The sequence below is a fragment of the Aotus nancymaae genome, unplaced genomic scaffold (assembly GCF_030222135.1).
Source record: "Aotus nancymaae isolate 86718 unplaced genomic scaffold, 86718_ANA_hifiasm-v0.15.2.pri h1tg000006l, whole genome shotgun sequence".
Classification (NCBI taxonomy): Eukaryota; Metazoa; Chordata; class Mammalia; order Primates; family Aotidae; genus Aotus; species Aotus nancymaae.
Window position 1 is genome coordinate 69,285,135 of NW_026988417.1, and position 14,500 is coordinate 69,299,634.

Sequence of the window (14,500 nt, forward strand, 5' to 3'; positions counted from 1 at the left end):
AAGACCTCAGAAAGATCAAAGGTGGTAACTCAGCATAGTATTCAACTAGACAAAGCCTCCCTAAAATTTGTTTAAGTGTGTTACAGTTTCTCTTGATCAAACAAATAAAGCTTCTAAGAAGCTGAAGACGTTGTTCTTCAGCAGAAGCCCATAGTAGAGGAAGGTTTATCTTGAATTGATTTGTAGATTTGGCTTTTGAAAATGGTGTGAACCCAGTAAGATTCACAGGAAACCTGTAGAATTTTTCAAAGAATTGGATTGGCATAAAAACTACCAGCTTGGATTAAAAAGGACAAAGATGGTATAAAATGAAAAGAGGTCTCTGGATCTCCGTAGTTCTACTGGCAGAAAGCAGGCTGAGAGAACTCAGCTACACAAATGTGTTTCCATTATAGAACAGATGACTCAGAGGACAGAACCAAGAAAGGGGAAACAAAGGCCATGGAGAATTATTCCCAGTTGAACAAAGTTCTAATTGAGGAACTTCTATAATTTCCTTGGCTGGTTTTCAGAATTGCCATGGAGCAGTGACTCCTGTATGCCTCTATTTTCTCCTATTTTTGGAACAGGATTGCACATAGTGATTATATTGTGTGTTTTCTACCATTATATGTTGGGTGGTGTTATGGGGGGGTGGGAGGGATGGGAAGATACCTTTCTGTCTTCAGATTGAAAGGAAATGTGTTAGAATAATTGTACTTATGAAGTACATCTAAGCGGTCTCATCTGTACATGGGCCTGATTTAGAGTCTAACATTGTGGATTCCAAGCTGGTGCTGCAAAGGGGTTATAGGAAGATTTTGTAAGGGTGGGGCTGTGGGGGTAAGTATATTTTGCATATGAAAAGAATGTAAATAATTTGTGCCTAGAGGACAGATTGGTCGTGTCTTAAAATATGTTCACAAATTCTGTGATACTCTTTCCTTCAAAAGGTGAAGCTTAATTCTGCTTTTCTTGAGTGTGGGCTGTACTTAGTGGCTTGTTTCTAATGAACAGAATGTGACAGAAGTAGCAATGTGTGATTCCAAAACTAGACCCTAAGAGGCATTGTGTTCCCTCTTTGTTTTCCCTGGGATCACATGCTGTGGTACAGATTTTCTCAGCCCAGGCAATATTGACGTTTTGGATAAGATTATTCTTATTATTCTTTGTTGTGAGGGGCTGTTCTGTGCTTTGTAGAACATTCATTATCATCTGTGGCCTCTACTCACCCAAAATTCCCAGGAGTTGAATTGCTATGTCAAAGGTATATGTCCATGCAGCTACATACATACATGCACTTACATAGTTGTTTATTTATTCTGTCTTGTTCTTTAAGGTTTTGGAGATAGAGTGCTAAATTGCCTCCAAAAAGGCTGAATTTTTTTCCTTATTCAAATATCTTTATATTTGAATTTCTTTTTATCATTGGTGAACATTTTTAAAAATGAACATTTAAAAATGACTTTGGTCTATTGTATTTCTTTGTGACTTAGTCCAATTTTCTCCTGGGGCATGAGCAATGGTGTGCTCACAGGACCTGCTTTCTGTGTGGGCAGAACAGGCAGTATTACACATTCTGGTGTGAAGAGGTTGGGAAGCCCTGCTTTCCCCATCACCCTCCAAGGTAGGTTTGCAGGGATGAAATTCTTCCATTAGAAATGCATTATTTACCCACTTTTTAATGGAGTTATTAGTTCTTTTGCTGTTGAGTTGAGCTCCTTGTATATTTTGGATATTAGCCCTTTGTTGGATGAATAGTTTGCAAATACATAATGAAATCTTAGTTGGCCATAGAAAAGAATGAAATCCTGTCATTTGCAGCAACATAGATGAAACTGGAGGACATTATTAAGTGAAATAAGCCAAGCACAGAGAGACAAATATTGCATGTTCCCACTCATATTTGGCAGCTAAAAATGTTGACCTCGTGGAGGTAGAGAGCAAAATGATAGTTATTAGAGGCAGGGAAGGGTATGTAAGGGGTGGGGGAGAAATAAAGAGAGAGGTTGGTTGGTTAAGAAATACAGTTAGATAGAAGGAATTAATTATAATGTTTGACATCAGCATAACAAAGTATTATATATTTCAAAATACCTAGAAGAGAGGACTTGAAATGTTCCCAATACATAGAATGATGGATACTCTAAATATCCTGATGTGATCGTTACACATTCTATGCGTGTAACAAATACCACATGTACCCCACAAAAATGTACAAATATGACATATCAATAAAAAATACATTCTTAGCTGGGAATGGTGGCTTATGCCTATAATCCCATCACTTTGGGAGGCCGAGGCGGGCAGATCACAAGATCAGGAGATCAAGACCATCCTGGCTAACACGGTGAAACCCCATCTCTACTAAAAATACAAAAAATTAGCCAGGCTGGTGGCACGCATCTGTAGTCCCAGCTACTCAGGAGACTGAGGCAGGAGAATTGCTTGAATCCGGGAGGCAGAGGTTGCAGTGAGCCAAGATCATGCCACTGCACTCCAGTCTGGGCAATAGAGCAAGACTCCGTCTCAGAAAAAATATGCATTCTTTTAGTTTGTCTTCCCTCTAGACTAATTTTAAGTATCAAACAAGTTCACTGGGCTACATGTTGAGGAGTGGGATTGCACAGCCACCGGGTACATGCATACTTAGCTTCACAACATTCTTTTTTTTTGAGACAGAGTCTTGCTCTGTCACCAAGCTGGAGTACAGTGGTGTTGATCTTGGCTCACTGCAACCTCCGCCTCCTGGGTTCAAGCAATTCTCCTGCCTCAGCCTTCCGATTGCTGGGACTACAGGCACGTGCCACCACCTCCAGCTAATTTTTGTATGTTTGGTAGAGATGGGGTTTCACCATGTTGGCCAGGATGGTCTCGATCTCTTGACCTCAAGATCCGCCTGCCTTGGCCTCCCAAAGTGCTGGGATTACAGGTGTGAGCCATTGAGCCCGGCCCACAGCATTCTTCCAGAGTGTTTGTACCTGTTGACTCTCCCAACAACAGCAGCACACATCTTCTTTCTAATATTTGCTTCTCTGATGGATGTAAAATGGCATAATATCATTGTTTTAATTTGCATTTATCTGGTTATCAATGAGTTTAAACATTTTTGTGTCCAATCTTATTCAGCCAAAAATGACTGTGCCTATGATGTTCCAGTCATTGTTCTGGGCGCTGAGGAAAGAGCATCCCTCGTCCATTTTTACATTGGATCTCGTATCTTCTATTTTGTCAGTTTGTAAGAGTTCATTGTGGAGCTAAGTATTAATCTCTTGTCAGTTTTAGACAACACAAATATCTTCCCCCGGTTTGGCTCTATCTGGTAACTGTTTATGGTATCCTTCATTGACCAGATAGCATTATTTTAATGAAGTCAAAAAAATGTTTGTGGTCGCCTATGTTTGGCTATGTCACATTGCCAGTTTCCTGAATTTTGTTCTATTCGTAGTTTTACCATTTCCATTTAGAGCTTTATTTCATTTGGAGTCCATGATTTATGTGGTATAAAGTAGTAATACAGCTTTATTTTTCTGTAGATAGTGAGCTAGTTGTCTAACACAGATCACCCTTTTCTAAAGCTTTTATGACTTAGCATGACCGATGTCAGCCTTGAGTCTATTCTGGAACTAAGATGAGTCAGAGGTTTGCAAACAGTTTCGGTTAGAAAATGTCTCTGTGAAACCCGAAACTGGCAGCTCCAGCGTGACTGCTTTGCAGAGAGGCTGTACTTGCAGTTAACGTTTTGTGGCTCCCCAGGAGCCAGAGGTCTGACAGCAATGGACAGGTGCTGAGGGTGACAAGTGCATTCCCTTAATGGAGAGAGGGCTTGCAGAGAGTTATTACAGATCAAGAACAAGTCTGAAAGTCACCACAAACATTGAAACACTCACATAAGGGTTCTCTAGTGTCATATATCCAAATTTGTACACTTACTTCTAAAATCTATGCTTTGAAATTAGAACATAGTTTAAGAATCATCAGACTTCATTGTAACTAGGGTTTCAGAGCATGGGTCCTGGGGGTCAGAACGCCGGGTTCAAATCCCAGCTCGGTCACTCATTAACTGTGTGACCTTGGACAGATTACTTCCCTCCAAGCATTCCATTTTTAGGGATGAGATAATCTTTATAAAGCACTTAGCCAAGTGCCAGTATATTTTAGTTATTCAATAAACAAAAACAAGAAAAAGAAGGCCTATTAGAGGATAGACTTAACATTCCAGGGAATACAAAGATGACCAAACTGTGACCAGCAAGGGATTTATGATCTAAACTGGGGATGAGCCAAACCTCAAAAATACTGATACCAGAAGAGAAAACTTGACGTGATCTAAAGGGACCCATTGGGAATAACAGATCCCGAGGGTTCTGGGCTCTCTGCGCCAGCAACTAAAGGACAAAGAGCAAATCTCTTTCTTATTGTACCCCATCGTGGAGAGGCAACTGGACTCCAGCGGGGACAGCTCTCCTGCTGGCCAGGTCTCCTCCCAGGGGTCATTATCTACTTTCTCTGCTTTCCTGAAAACTCCAGCCGGATTTCCTTTCTCCCACTCAGCTGATAACCTCACTCCCTACTTCCTTTGTACAGAATGGCTCTTATTTTCATTCTTTTATTTTTTCATGCTCTTCTCCTCTCTTTCCTTCATCCAAGGCCAATTCTTCCACTGGTATTCTTGACCCATCTCCCTCTTGTGCCTTATGAAAGTCCCATGAAAAAATATTCCCTCTGCTTCTCATGTGTTTAAGCTCAGTCTCCACTGGCTCTTTCCTCCTTCCAGCTGTGCTCAAGTTTCTCTTGGTTTACATGAACTGCCTGAGTTCTGGTCTATTCGTTTTTTTTGTTTGTTTCTTTGTTTTTTTTGGTAGGCCGGGTTCGGGGTGGGGATCTCCCACTGTTGCCCAGGTTGGTCTTGAACTCCTGGCCTCAAGAGATCCTTCCACCTCAGCCTCCCAAAGCACTGGGTATCCTGTTCTATTCTTAAGCAACCCGTCAATTTTGCTCTAACGTTTTGGCTCCACATTTCTCTAGAGAGAGATAACTCAATGCTGGACTTCTCAGCCTTTCACAACATTTATACCTTAGCATTCCGAAACCCAACTCCCACCCCCACAAACACTCCAGAGCTACTGATGACCTCTTATGTGCCAGATGCAACCATTTTCCCTTCAGCTCTCATCCACTTAAGTTCCGCTAAGCAATGCCTTCATTCCCCCTCCCTGCCACCTTCTTTTTTTTTTTTTTGAGATGGAGTTTTGCTTTTGTTGCCCAGGCTGGAGTGCAGGGCATGATTTTGGCTCACTACAACCTCTGCTTCCCAGGTTCAAGCAATTCTCCTGCCTCAGCCTCCTGAGTAACTGGGATTATAGGCATGCACCACCATGCCCGGCTAATTTTGTATTTTTAGTAGAGACGGGGTTTTGCCGTGTTGGACAGGGTGGTTTTGAACTCCTGACCTCAAGTAATCCACCCACCTCGGCCTCCCACAGTGCTGGGATTACAGGCGTGAGCCACCACGCCCAGCCCCCGCCCCCTTCTTGAACTGCTTTCCTTATCTGAGTTTGGTTCTCCCTTTTCTCTGGCTCTACCTTCCCAGTCTTTAGTCTCTCTGACTTTGCAAACAGAGTTGCTTTTCATTTTTTTGTCCTCATCCCTCTAAGCCAGGATTGAGCAATCTTTTCTTGCGTAAATTTAAAGGATATATATATATATAATCTTTTAATATATATGCATATATATGTATAATATATATTATATATATTTTAATATATACATATATATGTATATATACACTCACATACATATTAAACTTTAAAATGTCCATCTGTATCTATTCATACTTTATTAAATAGAATAGTATCAATTAGAAAATGGGTTGTACATTATGGCCCATAAAATATTTTCTCAAGACAGAATTGTAAAGTAGGTAGTAACATGGAGGCAACTTCCCAATCTTTCTTCCTGCAATTGTGCCAAGGGCTCATCCATCCTTCATTTCTCTTTATAACATTAATCTTTACTATGGATTTAATTGCCACATCTCTATGCAGAATTTCCAATATCTCTGCCTTGATCCTCTTCTTAAACTAAAGAAACCCAGTTCCAACTTCCTGCTCGTGCCTGCAGTTTAACACATCCCGGCAGAACTCATCGCCTCCCTCCTTTGCCCCACAGATGTGCTTGTGCCTTTTTTGTTCCCTGACAACACTGTGTTCCCAGGCACTCACAGCTTTCCATATGGAGGCAAATATGACTATTTTACAATTGTATAGTGATAAGCATGGGTGTCATCAGTTCGGCAAGAATTTTTTAGGATATGTGGCTATGAACCTTTAATATAAACATATGACTGTGATTGGAGTTTTTTTTTTTTTAAAGCAGCAACACAGAAATCAATGAGCCAACACTTAAGTTTGGAAAAGCCAAAAGGAAGGCCAAATAATGTTCTTTAAAAATGTTGCAGTAGCTTCTTGAGATTCTCAAAGGAAAAAAGAAATAAAAAATAAAAATGTTGCATGATCAATATGAAATAATGTAAAAATAATCCTGATGGGTTGGGAAAATAATTTTTGGTATTATTTTAAATAAATGAATAGACATTTCTGACAATAATAAATAAATATTAAGAGCTTTCAGGTACTGTAAGTGAATAGTGGGGCTCACATCTAAAGGATTTTACAGATTCTCTGGGATTATATCCCTTAGACAGGGGTCCCCAAACTAGTCGGAGGCCTGTTAGGAACCAGGCTGCACAGCAGGAGGTGAGTGGTGGGCAAGCGAGCATCATACGGCCTGAGCTCCACCTCCTATCAGATCAGCAGCGGCACTGGATTCTCACAGGAGCACACACGCTATGTGAACTGCATATGTGAGGGATCTTTTATTTTATTTTATTTATTTGTTTTTTATTTTTTTGAGACGGAGTCTCTCTCTGTCACCAGGCTGACGTGCAGTGGCATGACCTTGGCTCACTGCAACTTCCGCCTCCTGGGTTCAGGTGATTCTCCTGCCTCAGCCTCCTGAGTAGCTGGGACTACATGCTCCACCAGCTTATTTTTTGTATTTTTAGTAGAGATGGGGTTTCACTGTGTTAGCCAGGATGGTCTCTATCTCCTGACCTCATGATCTGCCTGTCTCGGCCTCCCAAAGTGTTGGAATTACAGGTGTGAGCCACTGTGCCCGGCAGGGATCTTTTATTTTTATCATATTTTTGGAGACAGTCTCCATCTGTCACCCAGGCTGGAGTGCAGTAGCACGATCATGGCTCACTGCAGCCTCCATCTCCCAGGCTTAAGTGATTCTCAGCCTCCTGAGTAGCTGGGACTACAGGTGTCACCGCCATGCTCAGCTAATTTTTGTATTTTTCCGTAGAGACAGAGTTTTGCTATGCTGCCCAGGCTGGAGGAATCTTATTTTATACAGTGACATTCATTCTCTTAAAAATATAGCTTTATGGTCACTTTTTATTATACGTAAAATGAATTTCAAGGAAAGCCCATATCCACATGGGCTAAAAATGCATTTGGAATCTATGTAAGGAAAATGCCATTAATGCTCTAGAGGGAGATTACATGGGGCTTCATTCATTCATTCAAACTATACTTCTAATCATTCACTCTGGAAAGGTTATAGGCGCTGGGAAGTCAGCAGAGAACAAAGGACAATAATTCCTGCTGTCATTTACACTCTGAAGGGAGGAAAGAGAAATTAAACCACAGATACACGGATTATAGAGTGTATTAGAAACAGTGCCCTAAGTGCTAATGAGAACACTGGAGCAGGGGAAGGATATAGGGAGTAGGATTATAATGAACACTGGGATTGTCAAGGAAGGTCTGGGGGGCGGTGCAGATGACGCTTGTACCAGGACCTGAAGGGGATGAGAGAGAGAGGTCTGTAGGAAGGATGACTCCAGGCAAGGAAGCCAGTGTGGCTGGATGTGGCAAGATGGAGGTGAGCGCACAGTGGCCATGGGGAACAGACCCTGTAGCGTTTTTCCTTGTGATCTGGAGCAACTGGAGGGTGTTGAGCAGAGAACTGGGGTGTTTTAACAGGCTCAGGCTGACTGCTGGTTTGAAAGTAGTGGGTAGTAGTAGCTGGCTGTGTTTTGCTTTGCAGCAATGGGAAGGATGTGGTCGCCACTTCCTGAGATGGGGAAGGTAGGGAGAGGAATAAGTTTGGGGAGGAAGGTGGGGAGTTCAGGTCTGTATGAGTTGGGTTTGAGATGTCTATTAGACACCCACAAGGAGATGCCTAGTTGGCAGTCTTTGCCCTCACTTCTCCTCTACCCCCTCCCTTATGATTGCCAAAGTTGTAGTTGTGACCTGCATCAAGGCAGCTTCGGCCCTCCAGTAACCTCACTGGCACAGCATTGCACCAGATTAAGGGCTACTGTCCTTTCGGAGCAAGGGGCACAATTTGATAATTTGTCCTATCAGAGACAGCAATCTAATAATTACTCCAAGGCAGGTTGGCCTTTAGCTGTTGAATGTCGGAGTCCAAGGGAAAGGTGTGAGCTGCAGACATAAACGTGGGGACTATCAGCTTGAAGCTGTTGTGCAAAGTCATCAGATCCGCAGAGGAACGGATTTACAAAGAAATGTATATAACAGCGCACAGGGTTGTTGTCTTGTGAGGATTAAATACATACATAAAACATACAGAATACAGACAGTGCTTAATAAAGAGCTGCTGTTTTTATTAACAAACTTATCTGTAGGCGCTCGTCCATGGACAACATCCAGGTCAGACAGTCGGGCGCGCATTTCGCACCATCCATACACGCCCAAAGAGGATGAGACTGGACGTAGTTGGGCTGACTGGCATCTTTAGATGGACGGTCCTCAGTCCAGTCCTTTCATTTTGCAGGCAGGGAGGCAGAGGCTTGGGGAGGCTAAGCGCGGCGAGCTGGCGGCGGAGTGGAACTTCCACTAGGGCTCCCAGTTTCCCCGCACCTTGCCCCGGTCCTCCCGGCCATCCACCCCACCCGAACGCGCCACCTCTTCAGCCCGCGCCCAGGCCCGCGCGTCATCGACGCCCGCGGCCTCTCCCACCTCTGAGTTCCAGGAAGCTCTCAGCCTCTAGCTGGCCGCACTGCTGCTGAGCTTCCCTGGGGAGGAGGCGCCGAGGTGCCCGACCCGGGGCGAGGCCTCGCGGGCAGCGGGCGGGAGAAGGAAGGGCGGTGGGGCAGATCCTGACTGCGCGCGGCAGTTGTGCGCACTTGGGTTCTTCACGCGGGACACACGTGGAACGCCGCCCCCTGCCACCCCGGCCGCTAGCAACTGGCAGGGCCGGGAACAGAAAGTGTAGAGATGGAAGAGCGTCTGAGTCTCCCCCCGGAGGGAGCCCGGGGCTGCAGCCTAGGGGCGGGGAGCGGGGCGGGGCCGGGAAAGTTGAGTACTGGTCACGCAGGCCCGGGCTCCGCCGGAGCGCCCGCCGCAGGAACCGTAAAAGGCTGGAGCGGGCGGGGTAGGTGTGGCTCTGCCTGCGTGACCTGAGCCCCGGCCCCAGTCTCCGTCGTCTCCCGCGGCCGCGGCCTCTCAGCCATGGGCGCCGTCTGGTCCGCTCTGCTGGTCGGAGGGGGTCTGGCCGGAGCGCTTTTCGTTTGGCTGCTGCGGGGCGGCTCTGGGGACACGGGGAAGGACGGGGACGCTGAGCAGGACAAGGTCGCCCCTCTTGGGGGAGCTGCGGCTCCGGGAGGCGATCAGAGTGGCAGCGGCGGACTGAGCCCTGGACCTTCCAGGCAGGAGCTGGTCACCAAATCAGGTATTCTTCCCCCCTGTGACTCCAGGGCACATCTGCCATAGCTTTGAGGTTCATCGAGGAAGGGAGGAAAGAGGCAAATCTACCTAGAGCTCTCCTAGGGGCCCATTCCTGCGGAGGGCTCCCCTAAGGGGGCTGGGCCGTCCCCACGCCCCTCGGTTTCCCAGACTGGCTGGTAGCGCAGGCAGGTTTTTTGGCTGGTCCTCCAAGGGCCGCGCCCTGCCGAGTCCCTCAGCGTCCGCGCCTGAGGACTTGGTTCTGCCCCTCCGACGGGGATAAGCTCCGCCACTTGGCGGTGCTTGGTGCTGTGCGGGCGGCTGCAGTGGCGGCGCCCCTTCCCTGCCTTTGGAAAAGAGGGCTTAGATTTGGGGGGATCCTACAAGCCTCTTCAATCTCTGCCCAAGCCGGGACATTTTCTCAGGATGTGATCCCGGTAGTCTCACATCCTCCCATCGCACAGCCCATGGAGGAGCTCGGTTTGGGAACACCCGAGCTGCGGGCGCCTCGTGCTATCTGGATGCTTCTTTAGGAAGGCAAAGTTCAGGTTGGACTCTGGCCATAAAGGCCATGACTGACGCCTGGGGCTGTGCTTGGTGACCGGTTTCAGCACTGTCGGCAGTTCCCCCCACCCCCCTCACACTGCCCCAGAACAGGGCCAGGTGGTCATCCCTGGGAAGGGACTACTTAAATAGGAGTCCCAGCTCTGATGAGTAAAAGCGACATCTAGGTTTAAATGTCTATATTTTAGGGACCGTTTGCTAAGCAGAGAGCGAACACTGGTAGAAAAACCTTACCTTCCAGTGCCCTCCCTTGGCAAGCGGCCCATGCCTGGACAGAAGCTTAATGGTGAAAATGACATCTGTGAACTTTATTTTTAGCCCAGTGGTGTTCATGAAAATCTGCCCGTGTGCCCTTAGTGTGATTGGTCTGGGATGCCTAGACCGTTCACTTATCTTTTTGTTTTTCCTGAAGGCCAATCTCATGCTTTAGCTTGAAAAGTTGGGAATCCATAATAATATTTGTTCACTCTCACTTCCAACCCCACCATTAAAAAGAGATAAACAAGACTGTTGTCCCCACTCCCCCAACCACCCCGCCCCATAAAACCACAGCTGTGCTGATTGTATATATGATTTGGAGATTTCAGTCTTGTTTGGACTACCAATGGGGTGGTCAAGAAGGAAACCACATTTTTAGAGGACTTGGATTTTGTGTTTTTAAGAACATTTTTTTTAAAAGTGCTTACAGTGGGAGGGTACAAAACACTGTTTTGTTGAGGCGGTTCCTCATGAATATGGGATTGGCAAGGAGAAACCAGCCCCTTCCCCCACTCCACTCCTGCCCAGGGATGCACTACTGTCCTTTCTATCTCCTCACAGTGACAGCTCCTGCTGATCTGCCCGCAGATCTGTGAGAGCCAATCCCTGCCCTGCACGCCTCCCCTGGGAGTATAAGTGTACTCTTCTGGTTTGTAAGGTAGCCACGCAGCCCTTTGCCCCACAGCCTGAACATTCTTTGATGATAGGAGCCAAGCAACTCAACTTGGCTGCATGCCAGTATGGCCTGGACTGTGGAGACCAGGGACCATGACAGGGTTACACATCTGCCTCTAGAGCTTACCATTTCATTTACACTTGTGCTGGCACACTGATTCTCCTGGATGTACCTTTTATTGTCAGATATGCATGTGTATTCTTAGAGCACAGTGTTGGTTAATTAAGTTGTACTTGATTTTAATAGAGGGGGACTTTGTGAATTGCAGATTGACTAGTAGTAAACCTTTCAGTAACCAAATTATTTTCTCAGCCTAACTTTTTTCTTCCATGAACTACCTGACTCTATTACATTTTTCCTTTTATTTCTTAGAGCATCTTCAAGAAAGCAATGGACATTTGATTTCTAAGACCAAAGACCTTGGTAGCCTACAGGCAGCAGCATGCAGATTGCAGAATCCTTCCAGGGAAGTCTGTGACAATTCAAGAGAACATGTTCCTTCTGGACAGTTTCCAGACACAGATGCAGCTACCTCTGAGACTGGTAACTCTAGGAGTCACTCCGAAGTTTCAAGAAATGAAAGCCTTGAATCTCCTATGAGAGAATGGGGATTCCAAAAAGGACGAGAGACATCTGCTAAAGCAGCTACATGTTTTGCAGAGAAGTTGCCTTCTAGCAACCTGCTCACGAACAGAGCTAAAGAAGAAATGAGCCTCTCTCATTTGAACAGTCAGGACCGGGTTGACCCTGAGGAGTGGGAAATGGTGTCTAGGCACTCATCTTGGGGGGATGTTGGCAGTCTTGAGGCTCCAGTGTTAAGCCCAAACCAGGGAATGGACAATGGAAGAAGCACTCTGGTGGAAGCAAGAGGTTGGCAAGTACATGGGAAAACAGAAAAGGTAGCAGTGCCTGCAGGGTCTCAGCAAGTTAGCGTCAGGTTCCAGGTCCATTATATCACAAGCACTGATGTGCAATTCATTGCAATAACTGGAGACCATGAGTGTCTCGGGAGGTGGAACACATACATCCCACTCTACTATAGCAAGGATGGGTTCTGGTCTCATTCCATTTTCCTGCCTGCAGATACAGTGGTGGAGTGGAAGTTTGTGTTGGTAGAGAATGGGGGAGTTACTCGCTGGGAAGAATGCAGCAATAGATTCCTAGAGACTGGCCATGAGGATAAAGTGGTTCACGCATGGTGGGGGATTCACTGATTCAGTTTGCGAAGTATTGGAGAAGCTGTAGAAGAATGTGGAAGAGGCTGAGGTTGCGGAGCACACTGAATAAAATAAAGACAGTGTGACTCCAAATTCAGCCATTCAGATTGTTTCAAATTTGCTAGTGGCTTTTGTCTAATGTGCAGAAATATATGTGTGTATATATACATATATATACACAGCAAATGCTTCCAGTGGATGTGGACTTTTTTCCCCTCTGGCACTGATTGAGGGACTTGTGCTGATCCATTATTACTTTAGGGCATGATCCTCTTCGGGAGTGACTTGGCTAAGCTTCAGGTGTAAACTGTGGTCATGGAGCAAAGAAATTAACCAGCTGCGCAGGGTTCAAGCTTGAGCCTTCAGGTGATCCTTAGAATATGGTAGCAAAACAAGCCTCACTTAAACATAGCTGACTTCCTATTGGTACAGCTTCAGAAACACTTTTTACTACATACAAATTTTATGCTTAAAAATAGTTAACGATACAAAACTGTGATTAGAAAATATCTGGTCTGGATGTGATTTGTAAGGATCCAAGATAATGCTCTAAAACTGCCCAATGTTTTTGTTTGATTTTCATCTGCCAGGTGTGGTTATGTGCTATGAGGGTAGCAAGTACGTCTTTGTCTTAATGATCTAAGGCTGGTGTAGAAACAAGAGGCCTAATGAGAACCAGTCATCATGGAAGTCAGTTGCAGGAGCAGCCCATGAGGAAAGGGAACATGAGTGGGGTTGGGGATACTGAGTGAGGTAGCTTCAATAACACCTCTTAGAGGACTGTGAGGTACAGGCACAGCCCAACTGCAGGGAGGGATGCACCCACCATTTACCCATGGGAGTCTCTGTAGGTAGGACTATGTCTCTCCCACTGCTCTTCCCCCCGCCACTGCATCAGATCTGTCCTATAGCAATCATTTCTGTCACCCTCTTCCCTCTCCTTTCATATCAGTCACTATCTTGGGTAGCAAATTTATACACAACAGTGGTACAGAAGTACATCTTTGCTCAGAGAATATAGCAAATATTTAAACTTTAAGTTATTATAACTGAACAAATAATAAAACCTGAATTTTAATATCTTCATTCAATGTCTGAATTATTTGTCTAAAGTTTAATATCATAATAGCTTAGATGCAAAATAAAATGCAAATATTTTCCTCCACTAATAACAGACACATACAGAAAAGCAAACATTGCAATATTTATTTTAAAAGTTCACCTTTGACTGGAGGGAAATTCAGCATGCCTGTCCTTGAAAATAAATTCTTACATGTTAGCTCTTAATAAGTATAACATCTATTGGTGAAATAATGTTTAATCCTGTTAATCAGATGGTCTTTGCTGAACAGAATAAACCCAACCAAAAATAGCATTAGAAAATGCTTAGAAGAACTATTTGACAGTTTTTGGCTCATAGCACTTTTATGTTAAATTCATATGTACTGTTTATAGACTTCATAATGAATTTTATATTGTACTAATAAGCTCTGCAGAAGGCATTCACCATTACTGCACAGAATGCCCAAACATTACCATGAGGAAAAATCAAAGGTAAAACAATTTAAGCAAAAGTCTCTCTAGGATTCTACTACTGGCTATTTTATCATTATCTGGTAAAATTAAAATTAATCTTTCAGTAAAGCCAACTGATTTAAGAGATAAATATTACATTTTATATTTAAAAAATTTACTTAAACTTGAACATGCTTACAGTGTTAACACTGTCCTTGAGAGCAGAAACGTGAGGATCTTTGGTGAGAGGATGTATGCCTTACTCCATTTATTGTCTGCATAGGTCAGGGCTTCTGCTAGCTGCTGTAACAGAGACCATCCATTTAAGAAGGCTGCAGCACCAGAGGCCGACTTCTTGCTCATGTAACTGTTAGCAGTGAGTCTTCTTGGCAGGAGGGCAGCTCTCCTCCTTGCAGAGATTCAGTTACGCAGACTCCCTTCTGCCCTGTGGCTCTAACCTTGCAGAGATTCAGTTACCCAGACTCCCTTCTGCCCTGTGGCTCTACCATCCCCTATAACCCTTATGTCCTCTGCAT

At 44.8% G+C, this 14,500-nt stretch overlaps 1 protein-coding gene across 1 annotated transcript; it reads left to right on the forward strand.

The window, feature by feature from the left end:
• Nucleotides 1-9,484: 9,484 nt before the first annotated feature.
• Nucleotides 9,485-13,535, forward strand: STBD1 (starch binding domain 1). The gene is made up of 2 exons (XM_021669650.2): nt 9,485-9,741; nt 11,605-13,535. Exons 1-2 carry the CDS (start codon nt 9,522-9,524, stop codon nt 12,444-12,446), a joined length of 1,062 nt encoding a protein of 353 aa, XP_021525325.2. The 5' UTR covers nt 9,485-9,521; the 3' UTR covers nt 12,447-13,535.
• Nucleotides 13,536-14,500: the final 965 nt, after the last annotated feature.